General features: G+C 40.6%; 1 protein-coding gene across 3 annotated transcripts; it reads left to right on the top strand.

The window, feature by feature from the left end:
- The first annotated feature begins 1,179 nt into the window (after positions 1-1,179).
- Positions 1,180-26,147, top strand: TRIB2 (tribbles pseudokinase 2). 3 transcript variants are annotated; one of them, XM_043542253.1, is made up of 4 exons: positions 1,357-1,498; positions 2,353-2,994; positions 6,947-7,239; positions 21,818-26,147. In XM_043542253.1, the coding sequence occupies exons 2-4, from the start codon at positions 2,725-2,727 to the stop codon at positions 22,284-22,286; spliced, it is 1,032 nt and encodes a 343-aa protein (XP_043398188.1). In that variant the 5' UTR covers positions 1,357-1,498; positions 2,353-2,724; the 3' UTR covers positions 22,287-26,147. The 3 variants fall into 3 exon arrangements, with proteins under 3 accessions (XP_007063349.1, XP_043398188.1, XP_027681520.1); XM_007063287.4 differs by having other exon boundaries at positions 1,180-2,994; XM_027825719.3 differs by lacking the exon at positions 2,353-2,994 and having other exon boundaries at positions 1,367-1,498; positions 21,818-24,188.
- Positions 26,148-27,204: the final 1,057 nt, after the last annotated feature.

The raw sequence follows: 27,204 nt of genomic DNA, 5'->3' as shown, positions 1-27,204 counted from the left end.
GAATAAGTGAAGCGGAAGGGGTGCTGGCTTAGAAAAAGCTCTTGCTAAAATGTTTTCCAAATGTCTCTTTCCCCTGCAAATGCAAATACCAACACCTCCCTGTGGATCCATTTACAGCCTATATGCTGCATTCATTACAATGTATTTCTTGAGTGCAAAGGTCAAGATAAATTCTCCTATACTGGGGTTATTTAATGGTTGTTAGAATACCCCAAGTTTTTGCCAAGAACTGTGTCACAAAGGTCATTGCCCCAAACAGTGGATGCTGTCTCCCAGTTAATAACCCTCTCATCTGTCACAACAAAATCCTGAGCAGGATTTGAGCAGTGAATGCCTAGTTTGTATTGCCCTACATTGCATCGCCTCACTGCTGCACGGCAAAACTATTTCCATTTTCTGTTGCATGCGGCTGCCTTTCACGCCTGGATTGCACTCTTCTGCTTTTAACACTGCTCCCTTTGCTGGCTCCAGAATTGTCAGGAAGCCAAACTCGAGGGAGAAAACATTGGGCTTGGGGAGCTATTCATTAAACTTTATATACATCCAAAATCAGTTGTAAAAACAGAGGCGTTTTAACAAGGAAAAGGAACCCCACTTGTGCTTCGAGGCTGACTCATTCATAGGTTCCTCTATGTAATACAAATGAGTTTGCTCTCGCTACCTTCCCCTCCCCCCACAACACCTTTCAGGGTTGGAATGGTGATTAAACTAGTCCTGGAGTGAGGGCAACTCCTCCCACTTAATGACACTGGGAAGTCACTGCTGGTGCTTGCTTCAATCTGTTAAGACCCACGTTGCTTGGAAAAACTGATTTCTTCATTGAGGAAAAAAAGAAAAGAAAAGAAAAAGCCTTGGGCGCCCATGCCCGCATCTAACACACACACACACACACAGCGTTCATGCGTGCAAAGGGGGGAAATGGTGGGTTCTTATTTAAGGAGCGTTTATTCCATTTTTATTAAGGACCAAATCTATTAAAAAAAGGTTAAGAAGCCACCCCCAACCGCAAGGTTCACGCAGTTTCCAACCAGACTATACCAGATGCCAGGCAAACAAAACGAGCGGAAAGCAGAGGTCAGTGAAACTCGACAGGCCCAGATCCCAGCACTGACTCAGGCAGCTCCAGTGACTTGCCAGCCGCAGCTACAAAGCGCTCACAAAGCTCCTATTTCACAGCCTGCGCTGCGGAAGGATATTTCACCTTGTTTACCCTGAAACCGGCTCATTCAGTGAGAGAGTGAGTGGAGGTGGGGAGGGAAGAGACTGGGGGGGGGGGGGGCAGGGCGGGTTGGCAGGCTCGCTCTGTGATTGATGGTGCCTTGGCTCAATGAGGAGGCGGCTCAGTGTGGGGTGGGCTTCTCCTCTGAGCCAGTCTGCCGTGCGGCGGCGGGGACTGTGCAGTCAGCCTTTGCGCTGGGGCACGGTGTAAATGTGCTGCTGGAGCTGCTGACATTGAGTAGTGAGGCATAGCGCGAGCTAGAGAGAGAATCCCAGCCACGTAAGTAGCTATTAATACATGGTGGAGGGATGATGCCTTGCTGAAAGGGATCGGCCCGGCCATCCCTTTCTTCCCCCTTCTCCTGCCTCTAGGAAATATATCAGATCCCGGCAATATATATATATTTTTTTTTTGCGAGTGATTGCAATTTCTCTTCCCCCGCCCTGCACATTCCCCGACCTTAGAGAAAGGAAACCACCAGGATTTTTTCCCCCTGCAGTTTATTTTGTTTTCTTTTGTGCGTGAATTCTATTAAAGCGCCTGGAGGCCCTGCGAGAAAACACACGGGGGGAAAATAAACCAACAAAAAAACCCCTCGTGCAATGGATATCTAAGACTCTTGATCGTGTCCTTGATTGCACTTTTTCTTTGATTAAAACAACAACAAAAATCTTGCGTTGCATAATTGTGTGGATATTTGTGCACATTTGTTTTTGGTTTTGCAGTTCACTCTGTTGGGGGGAAAAAAAATCCGAGGCAAACCGAAGTATTTGTGCAGGTTTTTTTATAGCTATACTGTCTCTTTTGTCGGCTCTGCTGCTGCCGCTGACCGCTCTTTTAAGTTAAATGCTCCCTCTATTTTTTGGTGAATTTCTGGATAGCCCTTGCTATCAGAGGAAAGGTTCAGACGCCATCTACAGTTAAAACGTAGGCAACTTTCTTTTTTTCCCTTTCGCCTTGTATTAAAAAGAGAGAAAGAGAAAGGACAATCCAGTCCTTTATGCAGCACGTTACTTAACCTTTTTGGGGTTGAGCGAATAAAAAATTTTAGTGGGCGTTTAGGACACCAGAGACTGATACCGAATCAGCCTCCCCCTTCCTTTTCCCCCCTCTTTGCTCTATTTATATTGCAGCCTCCCTGCGAGGCTGCGTTCGAAAACCGAACGTTGCAGCTCTCCACGTTCTCAAATTAGTTACTTTGTTGCTCTCTGAAAAAGACAAAACCCAACAGTCAAACGAGTCGGTTGCCGTACAAGAAACAAAAGGACCTCCGGCTAAATCCTCTTTCTCTGATCACACGGGTCTCAGCACGCTGCTCTGAAGCTGATCCGCTTGCAAAACAATCGCTTTGATATTATTGTGGGTTATTATTTTTGGTACTATTAATCTACGTAACCCACCCCCTTTAATAACAACAGAAAGGCAGCTGCAGCTGGACTGGCAAGTGACTGATCTTCTTAACTCAGGGGTTTGGTATATAACTTTGGTTGGTTCTTTCAATACCCATGAACATACAAAGGTCAACCCCTATCACAATAGCGCGATATGGGAGACCTCGGAATAAAAACCAGGATTTTGAAGAACTCTCGTCTATAAGATCTACCGAGCCAAGCCAGAGTTTTAGTCCGAACCTAGGCTCTCCGAGCCCGCCAGAGACTCCTAACTTGTCGCATTGCGTTTCTTGCATCGGGAAATACTTATTGTTGGAGCCTCTTGAGGGAGACCACGTTTTCCGAGCCGTGCATTTGCACAGTGGAGAGGAGCTGGTTTGCAAGGTAACACCTTTCTCCATTATTATCTTTTTAAACAGATCGTGTATTGATTTATATTTGACCGGATAGCCAACTAATATCGACTAGCTCGATTGTTAGATCAGTTTAAACCCAAACCCCAAACGAACAGAATTAAACAGGCACCCAGTAACTTTCCCCCTCACTCCAGACAATGGCCACGTTATAACGGTGGCCTGGAGCCAAGCTGCCTTCTACCCAAGATGAACTGTACTAGGAAGAACCATCTTTTAAATATGTTTAAATGTTAGTTTGATCATGCTATAACCTGATCCTTCCCCATTCTCTCTTCAAAATGGAGCCCCCTGCTAATTGGAAGATACTGTGTTGTGTCTGTCTTTATTTCTTCAGTTTGAAACCCTTGCAAGTTGTAGACAGCTTTGTCTGAAAAGTGATTAAAAATCCACCTGGAATTAATCCTGCTGAGCTCTGAGCCTTCTTTGTTGAGGAGGTTGGTTGCAAATAGCATCCTCCCCCGTTGCACAATTCAGCAAGAATAAAAGCTGTACACCTACGTTTTTTTTAGAAGAGCAGACAAAATACCTAAGCCACTCTTTGTAGACTCCCTGCTTTTCAACACCCCCTCCCCCATTTTCTTTTAACATTCGAAGGTGACCCATGGGAAAAGGAAACCCACATGCCTGCACTTCTATCAAGCGATGCATTTCCCTTTCAATCTGAGGGAATATTTCCCCCCCTTTGTTCCTAAACTGCACTGGTTACATTTTTCATTGTCTCTGGTGCATTATATGCTCATTCACGTAAGCAATAGCAGTGTGACTATATAGCAAATTGCAACCCTGCAACATGCACTTTAATGCTTGTATTGTTCCCAAAATATATAATTATGCCATTTAGCAATCTTTTGTAAATTTCTGGTGTTGAGTTGTCTCTGTAAGAACAATAGACAGACACTCATTATTCAAAGGATTGGTCATAACATTGTTCGTTATTGCATACTTTTAAATTTGATTCACAAGAAGTTATGGACTAGCATATATTGCAGGGGGGGGGTGCTAATTTACTCCTTGCATCTATTTGTAAAACATTTTGATTCAGAGGGTAATATAAATGAACGCCCCAGTTATGAGTCATAAACCCTGATTTTAATGAAGATTTAGTTTACAATTGATTAGTTGGAGGAAAAAAAGTCTTTTGTCCTTGGAAGCTGAGTGATATTGCATGTTGTACAGATGCATGCATTATGTTGCCAAAATAAATACAAGTTGAAATAGAATTTCTAGAATGAAAGCTCCATTCTTTACGGTAGAACAGAGCTACATATTAGGACAGTTGCATTGTCTTATGAAATAAGGGTATCCTGCTGATTTTCTGCATGAAATTATATAAAAACTTGAATGGCCAGTAGTAACTTCATTGCTGTGCTCTATTTTTAGCAAGTTTTTTCTCCCTTAGCTGCAAGCCTTGCGTTTCAGGATATTTTTACGGCAGACTGCAGCAAAATTTCAGTTCCTCAAAGGGTTAATTGGTTTTGTTTTCCCATTGAGCCGTACACTCTTAAGATGCTTGAATTTTTTAAAACTTTACACCATTCAATTAACTTGCCTTGAATCTCTAGTTTGACTGAGGAGTTATCACATTCCTAAATTTATCTCAATTAATGCATACTTTAAAACACCCTAAAGTAGCATGACTCCTATTTGACAAATATCCTCCCTGTTAAGAAAGCTAACAAGTTTTACTGACTGGTATCCTACTGAGATAGTCTTAAGTAATTTCTTGTGTGGGCACAGGGTGAGATAGCACACACATCCTGATAGTGGGTGCAACCAAATGAATCTGAACATCAATTGTACAAATGCCATTCATTAGTTCTTCTGGGTTCAGTGGCATTTGAACAATGATGTGTGCTCACTTCCCCTTGCTAACAAGAACTAAATCAGTCTGCTGTTTATTGAACTGTGTTGAACTGTGTCCAGGGATATTACATAGGTTGATTACAAAAAAGCCCTTTATAAAAAAACTTCTGGATAGTGACAGTATGATAGTACTTTAAAAAAAGCAAAACACATATGGTCTCTTGTCTTACATCAGAGATCTACTTGATCAATGTTCCCTCAGAACTATGGAGTATAACATAGGTGGTGGTTGATGTTTTTTTAAGGACACTACAATTGCATAAGAATTGTGGAAATGGTATTTCAAATGAAGACAGTTAAAATACTGGGAGGTTATGAAAGTCCTTTTTCATTGTTATGACAGCTACTTTTTAGTAATTCCAACCATTTCTAATGTGGTAGTTACTAAGTTTTTGAGACCTTAGCACAGATCCAAGTGTCAGTGAGTTTCCCTCTGGAATGAATTATGCAGTGGGGTTTTAGCAACAAACCCTGAGTGCTGCCTTTGTGGTTTATCATGTCACCAGAACCCCTTGATGCTAATCTTCCCTCTTATAAAATGAATGGGGTCAGTTGGGCGTCTGCCTGTCTGAATGACTGTTGTCTGTGGTGGAGTATAGCAACACAGGTAAGTATTTTTTTGGCCCATTTTGTCAAGTGTTCTGCCATCTTGGAATCTCTCCTGAAGAAGGAATTTGTCAAAACTGTGCTTTGAAGCACTACAAACCTTAGTTTGTTTTAAAAGCTTTTTGTAAATTGCTGTTGAACCATGTCAGAAGATTTTAGTCTTAAAAGCTTTTAAAGCTGCAGAGGAAATGACAGTGATTGCCCCCCAAGGAGGCAAGCTAGGATATGAAAAACAATCATATTAATGGGAGTTTGGTTTAAGGATATACCAGCTTCTCTCAATGCTGTTAACTAAAACAATACAAAAAGTAGCCAGTTGCATCTCTAGTGGGACCAGATTACTGTTATGAAAGTAGCAGTACACCCCAGAGTGTGTTAGACAGTAATAGTGTTTCTCTGGTGCTGGAAACACTCACCCCTTCCTTTGTACCCTACAGTGCATCTGGGGCAATATAATAGTATAACAGTATAATATAATATACTCTTTGTCATCTGTTGCTCTACAGTAAGAAAGTGTAAGCATTCCATTGTTCTCTATGGAATCTTTCCACTGCTTTAGAGTTTTTAATTGACTCAAATACTGATTCATTCATAATCACTAGACTATAGTAACATTTTATATTTGGATTTCCCAGCATCCTTTATGCATTTTTATAGCCCATTCACAAGATCACTGATAACCTGCTTACTGTTAAAGCGACACTCAACTTTTAAAGGGACACTCAATTATATTTGCCCCAAGATTTAATTTTTTTTTTTAAAGAAAGCTTGTATAAAGTCTAAAACCAGTATTTCCATAAAGTTTTTCTGACCTTTAAAACACAACTATTGCAAAACTGAGAATGTGAAAGTGAAACTGACTTCTCTGATTTTTCTTGTCAGCGATGAACATAAGTAAGAGGAAGTAAACAATATTAATGGTGACAGATTTGATTTTAAACATGAAAAATGTTAAGGCTTTAAGGAGTTAGTAAAATAGGTAAAGAGATTTGTTGGCTTTAGTTTGACAAGATCTCTTTAAGCACAAATCTCCACAGGTTGCTCATGGTCTCTGAGGTCTTAGTTGGCTTTCTTCAAACGGAAGGTTAATTTGATTACTTTTGAGGCCTGACATCTTTATATATAACTATGGCCCTCAAACCATAATGTAGATTACAATTTGCGTTTAATCACATATTGGGTCTTCAAGCTATTCACTCTATTACTTCTGGAGAAAAACTTCTACTTAGCTTAGCATTCCCTTCCATGTAATGAGCTATAGTCTCTGGGTTGTTTTTTTCACCAACACCGTGCACAAATGCACATCTGACAATTCCACACATGGCAAGAAGAGTTGTAAAAGCAATGTACATACACAACAAATTTCTGTACAGTGTTGAGTGCCAGATATAACTACAGCTTTGTACCTTTACGCTATCTTTAACCCTTGTTTTACTGTCATTGTCTTCTAGGTATTTGACATTGGTTGCTACCAAGAGTCATTAGCACCGTGTTTTTGTTTACCTGCACACAACAGTATCAACCAAATTACTGAAATAATTCTTGGGGAGACAAAAGCATACGTGTTCTTTGAAAGAGGCTATGGGGATATGCATTCTTTTGTTCGTACTTGCAAGAAGCTTAAAGAAGAAGAGGCAGCAAAACTGTTCTACCAAATAGCTTCTGCTGTTTCGCACTGTCATGATGGTGGACTGGTTTTGCGGGATCTCAAACTGCGAAAATTTATCTTTAAGGATGAAGAAAGGTAAGAATCTTTTGCATGTTGGACTTGGGATTGCTGTTTGAATGGGTTAGTTTCTCTCCTCCTTGCTCTTCTACAGCCAGCAAATTCTAGGTTAAGGTTAATATTGCACTTTGTTCATTACTGTAACCCTATTTTTCTGTGGCTGATGAGGAGAAAAACCCTGCAGATCTGTGGAGGGAAGCCTGGTAAGGAAATGCTTTATTTAGGACAGTTTCCCTCCTTTCCTCATGCTCTACTAACATTCTGTCCTTGGAGCCATATTTGAAGTGGGTATACTTTTCCTCTAACAACTATGTGAGGATTTTGGAGCCAAGTAGTATGGATGTTTAGTATTGTTTCCAGAACCACCATCTCTGCACTGTGGAATCTCCATTGTCCTGAGTAGGGATTGGCTTCTGGAGGAAGAGGCTGGCTGCATAGAGAGAGCTTGTGTTAATGGAGGAGAGAGTGTGCAGAGGCCTGTGGCAGATCCCCAAGATCTGTAGGATTTAGAGACTAAAGTTGCTGCCCATTCCTAACAGGGGTGGAGGGAAGAATTGGCTTAGTGGTTAAGGCACTGCACTGGGAGGTCTGTTTTCTCCTTTTTGTGGCACAGACTTCCTTCGTGGCCTGCATTTACATAAAAGGTCTATGGTGGTTGGGTGTGTCAACTTTTGAGTGCTCAACTTGAGATTCATGAGGCCTGATTTTTCAAAGCTGCTAAGCGTCCACAGCCCCCACTGACTTCACTTATAGTTCAGGGCCCTGAGCGCCTCACGGGATTTGGCCTTTGGAGATCCACCAGGAAGGGGATTGAAGCTGACAAGAACCCTGAACTCTTTGAGGAGAACTCTCAGCATTGTTAATACCGTTTGACCAGAAGTGGCAAGGACAGTGCAGTGAGAGCGTTGCTTCTGTATGTGTCATGTGACAGCAACAAAGTTAGACTCCTGCACTGTTTGGTGGGTGGCGCACTTGAGGAGCAGAGTTGTTGTAATGCTGGTTTTGGAGGACCAACTTTTTTTTCTTCCTATCTCCTTGCTTTTGTGGTGAGATGGTTCTGGATATAAGTAGATGAAGGGAATATCGTAGCAGACTTCAGGCCCTTGAAGGTTAGAATCCTTTCCCTGTGGCTACCAGTTCCCATTAATTGTGTTCCATCATGCATTTCGGTAGTGATTTCTCACACATTGAGCCCTGCTGGAGCAGTGTGGAACATGGGAGAAATATTAAACTTGAAGGTGACTTTCAAAGGATTTAAAATAAAAGGGAATGGAAAGAGGTGGAGCTTTGTGCGTTTTCCTTTTTTATGATGTGTATTGTGTTGGTTCCCCCCTTTTTCTTATTTCATGCAGAGGATTTATGCCTACTTAGCTGCAGGCTGACCCAAAAGATGGAGGGACCACACCAAAAAGGCATAGAGGCAACAGTCTGCTGAGAAGTGCAGTCCTCATCCCCAGCTACTGGAAACAGGGTGTGGGGGGTGTTATTCCCAATAGGCTGTCCTTGACCCTGTTTGCGGGGCTTCCTCTTTCAAATCAGTCCTGGCTGATAGACTTCTGATGAGTTTGAAACCCTTTAGCTGGCTCCTGGGAGAGAGAGGGAGTTCTCTTTCTCTACACCAGAATCACTTCTAAGTTTTCTGTTTCTCTAACCTTCCAGTACTGTGATTCTGTTGAGTGTCTGCCTGTTCTTCTACTCAAGCTGTAGCAGAGTGAAATTGGCATTTTCACTGCTGTGCATAGGATTTTGAATTGCTTTAATGGAACAGGTCAGTGTCTTGTCCGTTTCATTTTTGTGGCTGTTCAGGAAAGCTATGAGTAGCAGTAAAGGCACTTGAGAGATCCATCTGCAGGCTGAGGAACACAGTGCTGCATCTATTCAGATTTGTAAGTTTCTCCTCAACTATGAGGAATAGAAACGTTCTCTTTTTCTAATTAGAGTTTTATGAGTACCGTCAACTTAAAACTCAAATTTAAATTTTGTAAAAACAGGCTTTTAATAAAACCTAAGACAAACAGAAATATTTTCATATTTAATTCCCATATAAACAGTTATTTAGAAACAAATAGCTCTTCTCCATTTTCCCCACCACTGCAATACATAAGTTCCGGGTGATGGAGCTTCTAGTCGTAAAGGAAAGGGGCACTAGTGATTAACACTGTGTCCAGTCTGAGATAAGTGCAAAATGGAAACAATTGGGTTTTTGCAATTGTCACTGTTAATTTTATTATTAATAAATAGTTATATCACGATAGCACGTAGAGGTTTAGTTTAGAAGTATAGTAAGAACTTACATATGGTATTTTAAATTGGCAGTCTCATTTTTACTCTGTTAATAAAAAAAAATTTGCACAGAGAATATAATACGCTCACAACAGGTGTGGTTATATATTGTAGTCAGTGGATGTTGATCAGTGGGAGCAGAGTTACTATGGAACTTGGCCCTTTGGAAATCCTGCACTAAACGCTTCCCAAGATCTGACTACATTATGAGGCACAAGGCCAAGTATAGGTATGTGCTACAATAGCACTGCTTTATTGTTAACGTTAACTGGAGGGTCAAAAAACAGTCAATTATTAACTAAAAGAGAACGTTTCTTCTGGTTTTTAAAATACCATACGCTTAGAGGTTAAAAGGCTGTTGCTAGTTACTTTTAAGCCAGTAATAAGAAAATTAATTTTCACACAGGTATGTCAGAGTGATTTACAAACATTAAATGTATTATAACCATTCCTCATCCGAACAAATTTGAGACAGTCGAGTGAAACAGATAGTGAAAGGCAGAAATAGAAGAACTAGATTCTGTTTTTATTTTTCTTCACATGCTCCAAACCATCAGAACACAATCAGTCATCACTTCCAGTCTGCTGCTGCTGCTGCTGTATTTACTCAACTTCTTAGTTCACTGAAGATGTTGCAGAGTGTGTCATTCGGTGACATCCAAGATACCAGGAATTTCAAACAAGGCTGCTAGTGCTTGTGATGTTGCATTCTGAGAAACATCATCACAGAAACCAGCAGCCTGCTTGGAATGCATGGTATTTTGGTTGTCGCAGATTGCTGCTGTCTGCGACATTTGTAATGAACCAGGAAGTAGGAGGAGGCAAATCTTACAATTTTACACCTTTTTTTTTTTTTATGTCTGCAAAATAACTTGGGCTTCTCTTCTCTCCTCCCCCTCCCACTGTTGTTTAATTGGGATCCTTCTGCACAGATTTCTGTTCCAAACTATTTTCATGTTTGTTTTTGCAATTCATCTTTAATACACATACACACACACACACACCCCTGTTAAACTTTTCCGTAGTTAAAAAAAAAAAAAAAAAGGAGCACTTGTGGCATCTTAGTGACTAACCAATTTATTTGAGCATAAGCTTTTGTGAGCTACAGCTGAATGCATCCGATGAAGTGAGCTGTAGCTCACGAAAGCTTATGCTCAAATAAATTTGTTAGTCTCTAAGGTGCCACAAGTACTCCTTTTCTTTTTGCGAATACAGACTAACACGGCTGCTACTCTGAAACCTTTCCCTTAGTTGAAGACCATCTGACCTTCTTATTTCTGTAGAAACAAGATCGGAACAGTAGCATATAGCCAGCACTTGAGTGAAAACTCTCCCACTTTTTGGCTGCTTTTAGCTGAGAGCTGCAAAAGCAACTGATGACTAGGAACCAGATCAATAAATCTATGTATTCTTCAGAAATAGTTCAAATTCATTTTAAAAAAAAAAATCAATGTCAGGGTTTCTTAGTGCCTACTCCTCTTTGGGCCTAATGATGTCTAGGAATACATAACCAAGTACTAACACTTGAAGTTCTATTAAAAACATACACAGTTGGAACCTTTCTTACCTTTTCTGAACCTGTGTAACAGCTGTAAATTAGAAAGATGTAGGGTTTCAATCCGGCAAGGTGTACTGAGTGCCCTTAACTCCCACTGACCTCAGTGGCAGTTGAGGGTGCTCAGCACCTCATAGGATTGAGCCCTAATTCCATTAATGACAATCTGGTGATATTCTAAAGCAAAGCTAGAATGTGATGGTGCATTAAGTTTCACATGTTTTGCTTAGGATTCAATTTAAAGACCTCATAATCTACAATTACTGTTGCTACAGTTAAAATTAAACAAAAAAAATGGGAAGAGTGATAGATTTATTTTCCCCCAGTGGTTATTACATCTGTCAACTTCATTTGGAGTTTTGGGGGCTTAGCACTTCTGCAAATCCGGCCCTAGGGTCTTACAGCTGTGTTAATTTATCCAGCTTTGAGAGCCTACGTATTTGAGCATTGTTAATTGAATTCTGTGAGATATACAGATATGCACTGTAGTCAGGGTAATGTTACGGTAGAGTACAATAGTACTTTTGCGTTTCCTGACCTGAACTATGCAATCTAACTGTTTTATTTAACATAAGATTTTTTGCATTTAATTTACCCTTTTTAAATACAAATTGTCAGGGTGAAATGGACTGAGCTTAATGTTAGGATTTCAAAGTTAGACTTTTAAATTCATACCTCATCTCTGAAGAAGTAAAGCCCTTTAAGATGCTGCTATGTGGGTGGAAACACTTAGTAAGGCCGGGTTAGAGAGCAGCTTCACATCTGTTTACGTAGTGAGAGATGTGACTTTGCTATATACAGTTCAGGGCTAGACTTTCAAAACAGCTCAGCTTCCATGTAGGAGCTGACCAACTTCTTGTTTTTGTTTTGGCGCCTAATTGGGAGCTCCGTTGGGTGCCGTGTGCTTTTTAAAAATGGTCCTTACATTTTAATTTTTAAAAAATGGACTGCTGTGGAATACCACAAAAATAGTTGACACACACTAACAGCACAAGATGTGCAATACCACCTCTCTCGCGTACACAGAGAGAGGCAGGCAGGCAGGTTGTTGTTTTATAGGTTTGTGGGGCTTTATGTATGCTCATGTCATGAGATATTTTTCTCCTATAAACTGACCTAGCAGCATACTCTGTGCCTATGGGCAGAGGAAATGTGCAGTTCTCCCAGCTCTTTCTCCCCCCAATGATGTCACAGAATGGTAGAGTCTTCATTGGACTGTGCTAAAAACAGCTGTGTGCCCAGTATTGCTGTATATGTATTAAAGTAATTCATCAGTTTTATATAAAACATAATTGTTCCAGGAGGAGCCACACTGAAGATTTAAGAATCAAATCAGTCTGTGTATAGAGCATGCTCTTTGCATTGGCTTTCCTAACACAAGTAACACTTCTCCTGTCAGGGAATTATTAATTTCTTTATAGCATTTTAAAGACTTTAATTATATTAAAATATTAGCAGTCATAATGTTTGAAGCATAAGGATCTTGCACATGAATCATTGTTGTTGATAGGGAAAATTAAAATAATGTTGGTATTCCAGATATTGAATTTTTCCTTATTCTTCTAGTAAATATGGGAAATTGCATGCAGGTGAGAGTTAATCAAAATAAATATAACTTGACACTTCATCCTATACCAAGGCAACACATTGAGCACAATCCACTAATTTAGAAAGCCTTTGCTAGTGTAATAGGTATTTATTTGGTACAGTGAGCAGTTTTGTTTTGTTTTCTGGAACTGCTCATTTCCTTGTGGCTAGTGTATGCTGCTTTAAGGTAACCTAGTTCTGTTCTTTGGCATCTTAGCGCAGTAAAACTGATCCCACAGAAAATTGGAGCAGAGAGTTATTTTGCTGCATGCTTGTTGTTAAGGCCAGTCCACACTACAAATGTACATTTGGTATAACTACGTCACTATAATTCACACCCCTGAGTGACACGATTATACTTACCTAGCCCCCCCCGTGTAGACAGCGCTATGTTAACCGGCGGGCTTCTCCTGTCAACATCGCTACTGCCTCTCACGGAGGTGGATTAACTATGCTGATTGGAGTAGCTCTCCCATTAGCACAGTAGCATCTTGACTGAAGCGCTGCAGCTGTACAGCTGTCCCGCTGCAGTATTTTAAGTGTAGACCTGCCCTAAGTGACTGTTTCTCTTATTTTGGGCAGTGCTGTTTCTTCGCCGCTCCACCCACCGTGCTTCCTCCCCCCATACTCCTGTCGAATTGTATTGCAGTCAGCTGGTTGAATTCTGGTGTTAGCAACCTTTAACCTTGCTTAGAACACACAGTGAACAAGCAAGCTTTCTAGGAGTTAGGGAAACTGTTTAAAGAGCTTTCCGTTGTAGCAATGGCAGTTGTGTAACCAGCTTTCTTAAAGATGCAGAAACAAAAGTAGGTTTCTTTTATCGGCTGCTCTATCATCCTCCATTAACCTAAACTGAGAGGAAAGGTGTAGCATTAAATAGTGTAACTTGAACTGTGGAGGGTCTAAGCATAGATCAAATTTCAACCCAGAAACTGAGGCTCTTCCTAATTATTTTGCCTTTGACAGTGTGTGGGAGGGTTGGATTGTGTCTTCCCAGGCAGTAAATCTCATTCATCAAACTTCAGATAAAAAACAAAACAGTTAAGTAACTTCTGTCAGCAGTGAGCTTCATGGTCCCTTTGCTCTCTGTGTCCTTTGATTGCTAAGCCTCCTTTTTGATCCAGATGTTTATACAATGCCTTTTTGCCAGAGCCCATGAACCAATCAACAAACCTTAAGCATCAGAATGTCCCTGTGAGGTAGGTAAATATTTTCCCCATTTTATAGATGTGAATGTGGTCATTGTGGTTAAGTGATTTGGCCAAGGTCACAAACGAGCGAGTAGCAGAAGCTGGGAATAGAAGCCAGCAGTCCCCTCTGCTGTTCTAATCACAGTACTGAAGCGCTGGTTACTGGAAGAGCATGGGAGCTCCAAATTGACCGGACAGCGATTTAGAGAAGACTGGGTCCTCCAACAGGAGTTGACCATGCCTTGTGGAATATCTGCACCACTCCCACCTAGCTGGAAGTTGTTTTCCCCCTTTCTCCCTCCCACTTCCTCAGACCACCTCCCATCATTCCCACCTCCATAAATATTTACCCCTTTCTCTTAGGGGTTTGTTACTCTTTAGTTCCTAGGTGTCTCCACATTCTGTGCTTGAAGCACATAGACTGAATGAAGCATCGTTTATGGGCACTCTCCTGTGATTGGCAGTCCTCTTCTTGGGTGTTTCAGACAAGTCAGCAAGTGGTGTACACCATGTTCCCTGAGAGGGCTGCTCTCCCTCACCTTGTGCTTAGGCGATAACATTGAATCAGTAGATTCCTGAATGAACTGTGTAATTCTGACCATTGCTCAGCATTTTGTTTTGAATTCAAGTCAGTCACGTTTTAGTTACATTGCTGACTTTCTGCAGGGTTTTTGATGATGATAGTAACTAATTTGCCCCGCCCCCCCCGGGGCAGGTTTTGATTACTGGACATTTGTTTCACTTTCCAAAATAAATATTTGGCCAGTATGCATGGCCTACATTTTCAGAAGTGACTAGTGGGTTTTTTTGGTTGCCCAGCTTGAGACACTGGAAAGGCGCTTGATTTCAGGCCGTCTGCAGAACAGCACCCAGCATTTTGTGAAAACCAGCCTCTTGTAAAGTGTCTCAAATTGAGCACCCAAAATCTAGCCATTTTTCAAAACTAGGACTGTTTTGCATAGATCCAGTTTTGCTCAATGTAAGCTCTGGGTGCTCAGCACCTCTGAAGATCAGGCTGCTTATTTAGTGTGTCTCCTGGGGCAGTAAACTTGGGGTTAGTTCTTATGTTCCTTGTGGACAGCTATCTTAACTAAACCAAATGCCTGTCTTTGTTCCTTCCTGCCGCTCCTGGCGTAAAAGGCTTTGGAGAACATGGTGGATATAGGTGCATAGAGATGCAAGTGGAGCCTTTTAAAACCATTGACCTCTAATGCGATCTAAGGAAGATAAAAGTGAGTTCAGGTAGCCACCTTATCCCAGATGCTTATCAAATAATGGAATCCTTGTGGTCTTGTAACAAAGTCTTATCCCTCACTAAAAAAAACCTGAGATCCTCTTCAGTTAGAAAAGTACAGAACTGGAACTACATTCCCTTTAGTGAAGGTCTTGTGTCCTAAATCTATAAGAACACAGACAAATGCATTATAAGGTATTCCTACTGCAGTATGCACTTGCAGACAGTACCATTGCATGGAATTCTGTTCAGATGCTGTACAAACAAGATGGTGGGGCCACGTCGCCCCTCCTGTGGGTTTATCCTGCATGAAGGGCAATCTGGGTCGGATTCTCGGCTGATGTGAGCTCAGCTGAAGTCAGTGGAGCTGTGTCACTTTATACCAGCTAAGGGTCTGGCCCTAAATTTCTAAGCCATGCTCGTCACCCTGGAATCTGAGCAACTGGGTTGAAGTTTGTACTTGCAGAGGCATTCTTCTAGGGATGGTGAGGGAATCTGCACAGTTCCCATCCCTGCATGGTAGTGGGGTGGTGGGAGAATCTTTCCATTCCTTTGGTAACAAGTATCCTCCTGCGCTGTCTGATCCCCCTCCCCCTTGGAAACACACGGGGACATTTGGTCAAGGATGAAAGCAGGTATGTTCGTTCTGACAGCATTAGTCCGAGTTTACTTGCTGTAGTCTGCGAGTGGTGTGGGGTCAGGCCAGTGGACCTGGAGAGCTGCCAGCCTGTGCCTTCACTGTGTAGCCTAATCCCTACCAAAAGGGTTCTGTGACATAGGGGAAAGGAGGATTAATACTGAGAATGCAGCACTTCCCCTTCTGCACTCCATTGCTAAGTTGTTGCAGGGAGAGGGAAGGGGCTGTCCCCTTTGCCCTGGGTAAGATAGCATATTCTTTGGTGCAGAGATGAATTTTGAACTAAATTATGATATGCTCACTTTAGCAAATGTCAGGATTTAATAGTGCGTGTATCTAAAGTAGACGTTCACTTCAAACTGCTGGCCTGGTTTGTTTAGAAGAGGTTCTTTTCTCTTATTTACAATAGTCAGTTCGCTACAGAGAATAGTGAGCAGTGTCAGCGTTTTCTCACTAATCTGATGGCACAGTCAGTTTGTGCTCAATTTTTACCTTTTATAGTGAGCTGCTACTAAATTACCTCGATTGGATTTGCTTATTGGCTATGTGGGAGCAATTATTGATCCTGCCTGCGTAGTCGCTGTCCCTGGAGTGGGGAAAGAGTATGGCTCAACAACAGTCTCTCTGTCCAGCGAGAGCCAGGTCTGTGGGGGCCAAAGGAAATGCCATTCCGTCCTCAGCCAGAATGATGTTGCCTATGACATGTGGTCATGTGAATGCCTTGTGTGTGTGGTCTAACCTAGGAAGGAGTCTTAGGATGGAAGACGTAATCTTTTCTCCTCCTCCCCCCCCCCACCCCCCCCCAAACTGTCATTTGATATTGGTTTGCTCTCTGGTACATAACTATAGAGATGTGAACAGATAACAATAGAAATTGCTTTCTGATCTCTTGGAGCACAGGGCTACTGGCTAAATTACTGTCATTCCTGAACACCCACTCCCAACGGTGCTTCACTAGCAAGTGGATAATGTACCTATCAAGTTAGAAGTGAGAGTAGTTTCTTGCCACTTCCTTGGAAGCAGCTGGTATTGGCTACTGGTGGGCCACTGGTCTGGTGCAGTATTGCAGTCCCTGTGTTCCTAAAATGTTAACGCTAGGTTCAGCTGTTGCAACCAAGAAGTCCGTTTCAGTATACGCTGTATTGGAGAAACATAAGAGACAGATGCCGTACTAATCACCCCTTCAGTTCACGCATGCCCTTCTGAGCTATAGGGCACCTCAGAAATACTCTTTCATTTCAAGTGTGTCTGCTGAATGTTCAGGTTTTTCCCTTAGTGGTAAAAATGAGCTTTGAGGCCTCTGAATAATTCCACTGATTCTAGTTCTGGAAATCCTGTTTGCTTTTTGGACAACATGAGAGAAGCTGGAGTGTGATTGCAGAGTTTTTGTGGCCCTGGCTTCTATGTTAAAAGGCAGTGTAGTAATTTGTCAGTAATCCCCAAACTCTGCAGGGAAGAATAATGTGAATCACTGTGAAAAAGTGTAGGCTGTATGATAACAAAGCTGTCTGCCAGGAACTGATGCCAACTCAGGAGGTTACATTGAAGAATCTTCTAGAAGAGGTTTAATTGATCAGGTTTTGTTACATTACTGAAGAGCAAAGTCTGAATGCAGTCAAGTAATGAATGGCATATTGATAAGAAATTCAGAGTGGTATTGTTTTTCTTGGGTTTCCCTGACGGTTTCTATGGGGACAAAGACGCATTTCCCGTCTGAGTACCACTGCTGCCCTCTGATTGCACTTCTGTGGTTTCATTCACCAGTAATGGGAAAGCATTCATAGGCAGAATAGCTTCCCCTTTTTAAGTAGCCTTGATTCAGGGTTGCATTTTTTTAATGCATTAGGCTAATGCAGTGTTTTATCAATGATCTGATAGATGCATAATGTTCTTTTTCCAAGTGCTTATTCAGTCTCTGCATTAAAACTTGAAATTATGTACTGTAATTATGCAGGCCTTCACAAAAGTCTTTGTTGCACTACAGTATATGTAGAAAGTGACTCCCATCCGTCTTTGGCAATTGTGTACATCTGAACTTTTAGGGATTAATTTTGCATCAGCCATTCCTATAGTAATGTTTAAACATAGCTCCTTCTTCTGTCAGTAGTGGATTTATTGGGAGAAAGGAAGGATTTTTAACTGCAAAATCAATATTTTAATTTTCTTTTATTCCAAATTGGTAACAGCACAATGTGAAGAGTTTCAAAACTAATAATGAATTCTTTTTAAAATATTTGCTTTGAGAGTGTGTCTTGCCTGCTAAGAATCAAATTTAGGCTTGTCTGTTTACTCTGAAACTGGATGACTTTCCCACCCTTTATGCAGAAACCTACATTTTCAGGAATGACTGGACACCCCAAAATTGCTAATGTGACTCTCCTTAAAAGGGCAAGTACTCATGCCTTCTGAAAATCAGGTCCCCTTTTAAAATGTTTTAAGTTAGACACTCCAAAACTGAGGCATCCGAAATCACTTGTCACTTCTGAAAATGTAGGCCAGAATATTTTTCTGCATTGCTTTAAGTACTTGGGAGGTCGGGTTTCTCTCTTTTCTCCACTGAATTCACTGATTGTGGGTCTTGGCATCTAAAGCCATTTGGAAATACCTGCACATGTTCTCTGTCTGACCGTAGACAGCTTTATCATAATGTGTTCTCCAATCGGTGAAAAATGTTCATTGTTGTAAATTTATGCTAGTGTTAGTGATCTTTCACAAAAGCAGCCTAGCTAAATAAAATGTCCAAGCAGTTCATGGTATGTGAGTAGGTACTAATTTACATTCAGTACACCTGTACTGTAAGAGCTTAAGAAAGCAAGCTGCTAGTTTTATACAAAGTGAAATGCAAATATACTAGCTTGTATGTTTGTTGATCACCTTCACAGAAGCACTGCCTCTAGCAAGGCCACCGTTTCGTTGCTTTAATCATAAATAAAAAAAGAGAGTGAATGAGTGTGGGTGTAAAATATATATATTATATATAAAAGATTTCAAATCCACTCTGTTCAGAAGGATGAAAACAAGGCTGTGTGCTTCATTCAGTCACAGATTATGGTGGAGCAAGCAAAAAATGGCTAGTTGCTCTTCAGTTTACTGGCTTAAACCAAACCTGCAATAGCATGCATATAGGGCTTGATCCTGTAATGCAGGGCACCTTGCATAAGGCTCAAGGTCATAGTAAGGTTTTCCATTTCCAGCGTGTGTGTGCGTTGCTTGCTTTTATAATAAAGGAAGCCTCTTCTCTCATTGGATTCCTTATGAATCAAATATTTTTGAAGGGAGAGGAGCAGTCTTTCTGGTCCCACAGTGTCAGTTTTGTACGGCACCACTCAGTCACAAGAACATAAAGGCTTGGGAATTCAAATAACTTGGTTTTAAAAAAACCCAAAAAACAACACAAAAATACTCACTAGTCTCTTTCTCTTTTTAATCCATAGCTCTATTGGAAATGTAAAGTACAATAAGGGAATAAATACCATCTGAGTGTTAACAGCACGGGGAAACGCATACGGGTGTGTGTGTTGGATTCCCTCCCACAAGTTGCTTATAAATAGAATATGCCTTTCCAACCTCTCTGTGTGTGTGTGTGTGTATTTTACTCTCTACGAAGATGAACTGATGGCTTTGCAGCTTGGCAGTTTAGTGACTGAAGTAACATCTGAGTAACTCTGCTCTACATCTTGGTGGAAAATGTGACAGGCTGCAGTATTGGGACCACCACTCATGTCTCTGCCTTCAGTTTCAGTCCCACTTTGCCCTCTGCTTTTCTCTCCTCTCTCATCTTCCCTCCTTTTCTATTCTCTTGTGTAGATATAGGAACAAGTGTATATTTAGGATTGCAGAGGGAATCCTACCTGCATGTTTAGTCAGCTTCCCTCTTCAGCCCTTTTGGGCATAAAGAGCTTCTGAACTTGACACAGAAGGAAATTGGTTGTGATCTCGTAACTTTTCCTGTGTGAAGTATTACTGCGGTAGATTATTGTTTGGAGTGTTAGAGGTTGGTTGCCTGTCCATCTCCACCAGAGGTGTCTATAAGCCGGCAATAGGTAGTTAATCAGGAAGCTGATGCGTGGCACACATCCCATCACTGTGAACTAAGGGAGAAGACATTGGCCTATTTAATCATAGAATGAGGTGCCTTTGTGTCCTGTATTTGGGAGCCAGGAATTCTGAATTAGGTATTTATGACTTCCTTATTCAAGGCACATTGCCAAAAGGGCTTTGACCTCAACTAGTAAATGTCTCTAGATGTTGAAATGGTCTCAGGGTGTTTGGAGAGTTTATAGAGCAGTCTGCTATATAGCACGTTTCAACAGTCTGCCCTGGCTGGTTCTACATATATAGCCCTGAACTGTCCTGGATCCAGTTCTAAAGCCAATGTGAGTCACGCTTGCCTTTACTACTCAAGCCCAAGCTAAGTTCTCCTCAGTAAATATTTAAGAACTAGGACTCCCCTTTTGCGTCCTAATAGTTATTTAAAAAGGTGTTTTCTAATGAGGGTCTGTGGCCTGCAGTCTGTTCACAGCCCCACCTGTGAATGGTTTTGGAATACTGTCTTGTACAGGGCCTGTTCTGGTCCTGGAGCCTACCAGGGGCACAGCACATAGATCAATGATGGAGAGAAACTAGGACCATATTAGCTAATGTTCAGTTATGATCCCTGATGTGAATGTTTTACATTGAACACTGTCTCATAAAAGAAAATCCTGATAAATGTTATGCTTCTGTTCCATTCAGAGAAGGAGGATTCCAATGTGCTTGCATTATACTAAAACTGTTCCTAAACTACCTGTCATTACTGGCGAATAAAATCTATAGCCTAAAGAGTAACTAGTGTCAGTGTCCCCTCTGTCAGCGAAAAGGGATCTCAACTTTAAATGTTATATAGATATGTATAGTTAGACTGTACTAATAGAGTAATGTAACAAGGAAGCTTGGAGTCATTTTTCACTTTAGTTTGAAATAAAAGAGAATTTGCCACTGCAGAGTTTATTCTTGCATTGTACTAACAAGTGCATGACACTTCAGACATGAAGAGCTTCCAATCTAGATACGCCATTTCTATGGTCATGCTGAAAATCATTTTTTGTTAACCTGTCCATCACAAAGAACTGTATTGCTTTATTTCTCTTGATTTCCCCTAAGCAGAATAGTCTTGTTTTAATCTGTTAAATACCATTTTAACATACCTAGCTAATGTGATGCCATTTAAAGGAATGGTTGGGAAGACTTAAATTTTATTTGTATAGTTCATTCTTCCTGTATTGTGTGTTGGGGTTAAAGAGAAAAGATATTTTAGGGTGAGATTGTGACTTCGTTACTCCAGTTGACTTCAGTGGAACTACTGATGTGAGCGACTGCTCACCAGTGTCAATAAAGGAGTTGTACTCTAGCCCTTAGCTGGTATGTCACTTTGTGGTCTGTATGAGGAAAAAGCTTTGTTCTCCTGCAAGTAGATTACTGTTGTACCAGCTGCTCCTTGATTCTGAGCTTTATCCTCTTTCAGATGTTACTTCAAACTCCCCTTCACCAAACACAGACTGTATGTAAATGCTTCCTCTGAAAAGTGTAGTCAATTTGTAATAAAAGAGTTCTCTAGTTTTCATAAGCTAGAAGCTACCTCCTGACTTTCAGTGAACTCGGTAATTTCCCTCTGGAAACAAAGAAACCACCCTAACTTGCGTAATGAAAGTGGAAGAATCAATGCCACAAGAACAATCTAAAACACACTCCACTCCCGTTTGTTAGTTACAATCTTAGTGAACTTGGCAATGAAAGACTCCACCATACTCCTTTTAGCAAGAGCTTTGAAATGACTTCTCATGCGTGCCCTACTGTTGTTAACTTAAGTCTTGTTACTAGAAAGTGTAGGCGTGTATGATTGGGGTTATATTTATTCTCTCAATAAAATCAAATGTCTGAGTGGGAGGGAAGAGACAATGCACATGTTACTGCAAATAAAGGAAATCTTAGCCTAGGAATGGGGATTCCAAACTGATGCACCTTTTTTGATGATTGATTTTTCTGACGTATTATCATCATAATCATGTAATTGCAATAGTCTGGAATTCATCAGTGGGTTTAATGGTTGCCTCTATTTTCTTGCCCTACAGGACTAGAGTAAAACTGGAGAGTCTAGAAGATGCATATATTTTACGAGGAAATGATGACTCTCTTTCTGATAAGCATGGATGCCCGGCCTACGTGAGTCCAGAGATCTTGAACACAAATGGCAGCTACTCTGGCAAGGCAGCAGATGTATGGAGTCTAGGTGTCATGCTTTACACAATGTTAGTTGGACGCTATCCTTTCCATGACATTGAGCCTAGTTCTCTCTTCAGCAAGATCCGTCGTGGGCAATTTAACATTCCAGAGACTCTCTCCCCCAAGGCAAAATGCCTTATACGTAGCATACTGCGCCGGGAGCCATCGGAACGGCTGACTTCACAGGAAATTCTGGACCATCCCTGGTTTTCTACAGATTTTAATGTCTCTAATTCAGGATATGGTGCTAAGGAAGTATCAGATCAGCTGGTGCCTGATGTCAACATGGAAGAAGATTTGGACCCATTCTTTAACTGAGCACAAAGACTGGTGTTCAGAAGGTACAATGACGAGATATCCACATGAAGGAGTCCTTCCTGACCATGTTAAATCACATCCTGCATCAGCCTAGCTTGGTAGCGAAAGACACAAAAGATTCCTTGGTTTGAGAAGGAATCTCCACAAGGAGCTAATATAAACAAATGTAGCATGGGGACAGATTTGGGGGGAGGGAGCCTTGCTATCAGGTTAGATTGATTTGGAGGGGGGTGGGGAAGGCAGCATGGAGCAATTGTAGCTTCTCACCTTTTGGAGCCAAGGAGACTGACTGCACATGCCAATTCCAGTGCAGATGTATCACTCCTATTTCTGTTTCATTAAAATAGTTGCAGTTCACAACAAGTAGAGAAACTTTTTGCCTCAACACGCATCTTGGCATCGCACTGTTAAATGTTTAACTTCAGCCATTATTCAGGGAAAGTACAATTGGCTATTTTTTTTTTTTTTAAATCTGATGTCTAATAATTAATGGGATTCATTTAAGAAAAATTAGATGCACATAGACATGAAAGTGGGTGCTAAAAAAATAAACAAAAGTTCAGTTCATGTCTCTTGATAGCTATTTTCAACTCATATTTCTTCTAAATATACTACTTAATATTCTTGTCAGGAAATGACATTTTAATGCTTTGTTCCCTTAAGGGGAAGTAACTGTCATTTAACAAGCTGTTCTGTTTTGTGTCAAATGGTTTGTTGCAGGAAGCTATTATTACTCAAGCTTCCAGATGCATTACTGCTATAATATTAAAAGAAGAAAAGAAAACCTATGTTATTTTTAAAAGGGTTTGAAATACTGGCTGCCATGTTTGCCATGCTGCACGTATGTGACTGTAGAGGGCAGAAAGCCCTTGCATCAGTTCTAGATTCAGAACCAACCTTTTGTTTAACTGACTGGCCCACATGTAAATAGAGGGCTCTTTATTGAAGAAAAACATTAACATTTTTTCTTTTGAATTTCTCTTGAGATGGCAACTGTTTTTTTTCTTTGTTTTTTTGTGGATTATTTTGTTATGCCCTGAATAAGAAATAAAAGGGTATTAATAAGCTGAACATTATTATAATATGGATACTTCTCCCAAAACATATGCAGTAATATGCACCTTTTGTATTGTCAAGACTTACTCTATTTATTGAAGAAAATGTCACAGTAGTGATGTATTAAGCCAGTACTTCAATTACGGGTTGACTTGGGATGACATGTTACATGCTGTAGTTAACACATTTCTTTTCTGTTCAGGTATTTCTGTCCCTGAATAACTTTTTATTTAGCTTTTTTTTTTTTCTAGATAGCTTTATTTGATTTAGACTGGCAAATGTTTTTAATTACTGCTTTTATATTGCTGTATGATATTGAAATCTTTGCATAAATATTTGTGTTTCCAGTACCTCAGTTGTTCTGATATTACTGCCTGTATACGTTTTGTGAAGTGGTCATGTTTTTTGGGTAGGTACATGTGGACTCTGTAGTATGTAAATGTTACTTGAATTTGTGCTCAATTATAGTATGTGGCATGTGCGTACAGCTGCTTGGCATTTGACGTATGGATGCTATTTGCCTGCCCTGCAGGGAAGTTACGGTCCCACTCTTGAGGATGTTTCATGGGCCTTTATCAAAAGATGAAGCTAGCTGCAGCTGACCTGCCTTGGTTCTATTTTGGTAACTAAGAATATAAAGGGAGTAATGTTTTTATGCTCTGAAGATGGTGCTGTGTCAAGAAGGACTTTTTTTTTTTTAATTTTAATTTTATAAGTACCTTGTAGGAGGAAAGATTGGTGATGTGCATGGTGGGGTTTTACTGCCTCTGGTGCTTTGTCATGTATTTGGTTTAATGTTTTTGTCCTAATCTCTTCAATAAATAAAATTGTGCATATTTAACTAAACCACGGTTGTGAAGGATTTTTTTTTATATGTTCCACGCTGCTGCAGCAGTCTTGGCCATTTCTCATCATTTAGCTTATATAGTCTCCAAACTGCAGCTAAGTGCTCGTTAAACCTGTAAAGACAGGCCTCAAATAGCTTATCAGAGAACTCTTAAGTCTTCAGACATAAATGTCACACTGTTACTTCTGCGAATGAAATTAGTTTTCTTGAGGCCTGTTAGGATGTCCGGATAAGCCAGTTTTCTTTTTGGTGCACCTGAATAGCTTCCATTAATGAGAGTTACGCTTCTCCAGTGAGACAGTGTAATTTCTTTGCAGGATGAATGTGCTATCTTGCTCCTCAAGTCCTGAGGGAATGCAGATGATTACCAAAGTCCTACATGTCATGTTACCCCTAAATTCCATACCAGAGGTGCTAAAGCCATGGCTGAGGAAACGACTTTCTTTGTTTGGGGCTTGAGTCTCATACCCTTACTCATGTTGATCAGTACTTGACTCCTCAAATGCTTCAGTTGATCTCAGTGGAAGGTGCATTTCAGGGTGTGTGAGTAAGGGTGTTGGAATCTGAGCTTTTATGTAAAAAATAGTGCAGGGTTCTGAAAAAAGCAGGACTCGTTCTTTTCTGGGCATGTCTACTAGTGTGAAGAGCCACTGCTAACCATAATTCACGCTTAGAGTAACACTTCAAAATAATGGTGCATTCAGTGAAAATCCACTCCTTGGTACATAATACAGCCATTAATATCATGTTGGCTAATTCTGTACCATGCTGGTTCATCCTAGTTTATTTTCTGGCACACATCTAATACGCTGGGTGGTGGTTGTTTGAGAAATACAAATTGATCTTCGTAATGCCAACCGACAATGTCATATGTGGAAACTCTTGGAGAAATTCGCTTTTAAATGATTCGTGCATCTGCAGCCAGAGTTTAAATTACTTGAAACTCTTTCAAATCAAACTCCTACAATAAATGTGCTTTACAGGAAAAAGCAGATTGTGATCCCGCACAGAAAAGATTTGGGGAAGTGTGTGTGTGAGGGGGGTTATCTCTTCCCTTCCCCTTCCTCCCACCCAACACTCCCATACGCACCCACCAACCTACCCCGAAACTTACGCAAACAGCTTCTGTTCTGTTTGGGTGGAAATAGTTGGATTTAATTTTACAACAACCTGTATGCTTTCTTTTTTGGTGCCAGTAATTATATGAAAAAAAATGTGGCTGACTAATGACTGCTCATTTGCAATGATTTATATTAAACAATAAAGTATGCTTGATGCTGCTGTGAAGGAAGCCTTTGGCACTGGGCGTCAGTTTCTTTACGCAATGGTGATGGAATGCCTTATCCTTGTAGCCTGAGCTCTGAACTTTCATGAACCGAGAGCTTAACCTTAGAGGGGTTGGTTTTCAAATAGTTGATCTTTGGCTTTTTTCATTTTAATCTTATAGGTGCATTTAGTGTTCCTGAAAGTAGTAGTAGTTAGGGATCAAGCATTGTGGAATCTTCCCAATGGCTTTGCTGATACAGGTCATGCCTGACTTGACTGCTATCCCAGACTTGGTACACTCCTGAGCAAAGACTGCCAACCTTGTTCAGTGAAGTGTTGGTTCGTTATATGGGCAAGTGTCTAACGAATTAGAATGAAAAGCCTCGTTCACAAATGAAATCATTCATGAGGACACAACCCTACAGCAGGCTTTCAGAGACAAAAAGTTACCAGTATTGCAGTATTTACTGTGGTGGTTTTTAATGCAGCACAACTTTTCTTGTGACTTTCTCATCCCAGGGGACACAAACAACTTAGTCATTCATTCAGCACAGTTGTATTATGTATGCTGATCACATTGAAATATGGAGGTGCACCAACTTTGTGAATAAACATATTTAAATTATAAATAGTCTCTTCGTGAATAAAACCATAAAACCTGTTACTTGTGCTTCCAAAAAAAAATTCTCTTACACTTTCCTGGCAGGCAGCAAAAGGAAGGGTATGTAGTGTGATGCCAAGGTAAAATTATTGGGAAGGGAAAAAAATACCGTTCACCCTGAAATGATTATGTAGAAATTGGAAATGCATGAGTGAGCTTTGTGACTAATAGCATAATGAATACCAAAAGAATTACTAATGATTGGTTCCTTACTCTTTAAAATTTTCCCTGAGCTTTCTATGGAAGAAACTCACTAATTTAATAACTGTCAATATAGCCAAAAACTTGACTAACTTTTAACTGTCCTGTCCTTTCAGAAAAAGTAAATGTTAATTATTACTAATATGATGAGGCAAATTCAGAAGCAAGTCTGTGAACCACATTGTAAGACACCTGTAATGTGGTATAATTCTACCTGTAGCACAAAAAGCATTTTACAAGAGGGAATAATAAATTATAGGTTAAAATAGACCACTTAACATCCCCCTATTAGGTACTTTTCCCGTAACATCCTTGTCTTCCAGTTCCTTGACTTTTGAGTTAAACCAGTATAGACTCATTGATTGAAATCCTGACTACTGAAGTCAGAGAGTTTTTCTATTGACTTCCATAGGATAAGGATCTGGAAACTCATTGGCCCAAGTTCAGGGGATGTGTAAGTTTGCTTATGTTGGTAAATGGGTGTGAATCTAAGGGACAAATTCTGCTCTGAGCTATACCTGTGTAAATCCTTAGTAATTCCAATTAAATGATTTATGCCAGTGTAACAGCACAGAAATTTGGCTCTTGAGTCTAAACTGGTATACCTAACATGCAGAGTGGGCAGGAAGAAGGTGTTGGTTACTGCCACCATTCTGGGGTGCAGTCTGGACTAGTGAAGGGTTACCCCAGTTAAGTTAATAAGCTGTGTTGTGGTTTTGTCTCTTTAAAAGAGCAAGTGAACCTTATTTTCTTCAAGTAGTGTTCCTATGGGTGCTCCACTGTAGTCATGGTTGTGTCCCTGCGCTGCTGATCAGAGAACTTTGGTAGCAGCATCTGTTAGGCCCACACATGTTATGTCTCTCTAGTCAGCGCACGTGGGCTAACCC

The sequence above is a fragment of the Chelonia mydas genome, chromosome 3 (genome assembly GCF_015237465.2).
Source record: "Chelonia mydas isolate rCheMyd1 chromosome 3, rCheMyd1.pri.v2, whole genome shotgun sequence".
Taxonomy (NCBI): domain Eukaryota; kingdom Metazoa; phylum Chordata; order Testudines; family Cheloniidae; genus Chelonia; species Chelonia mydas.
Note: the sequence above shows the minus strand (reverse complement) of the source record. Positions and strands in the feature narration are given on the sequence as shown.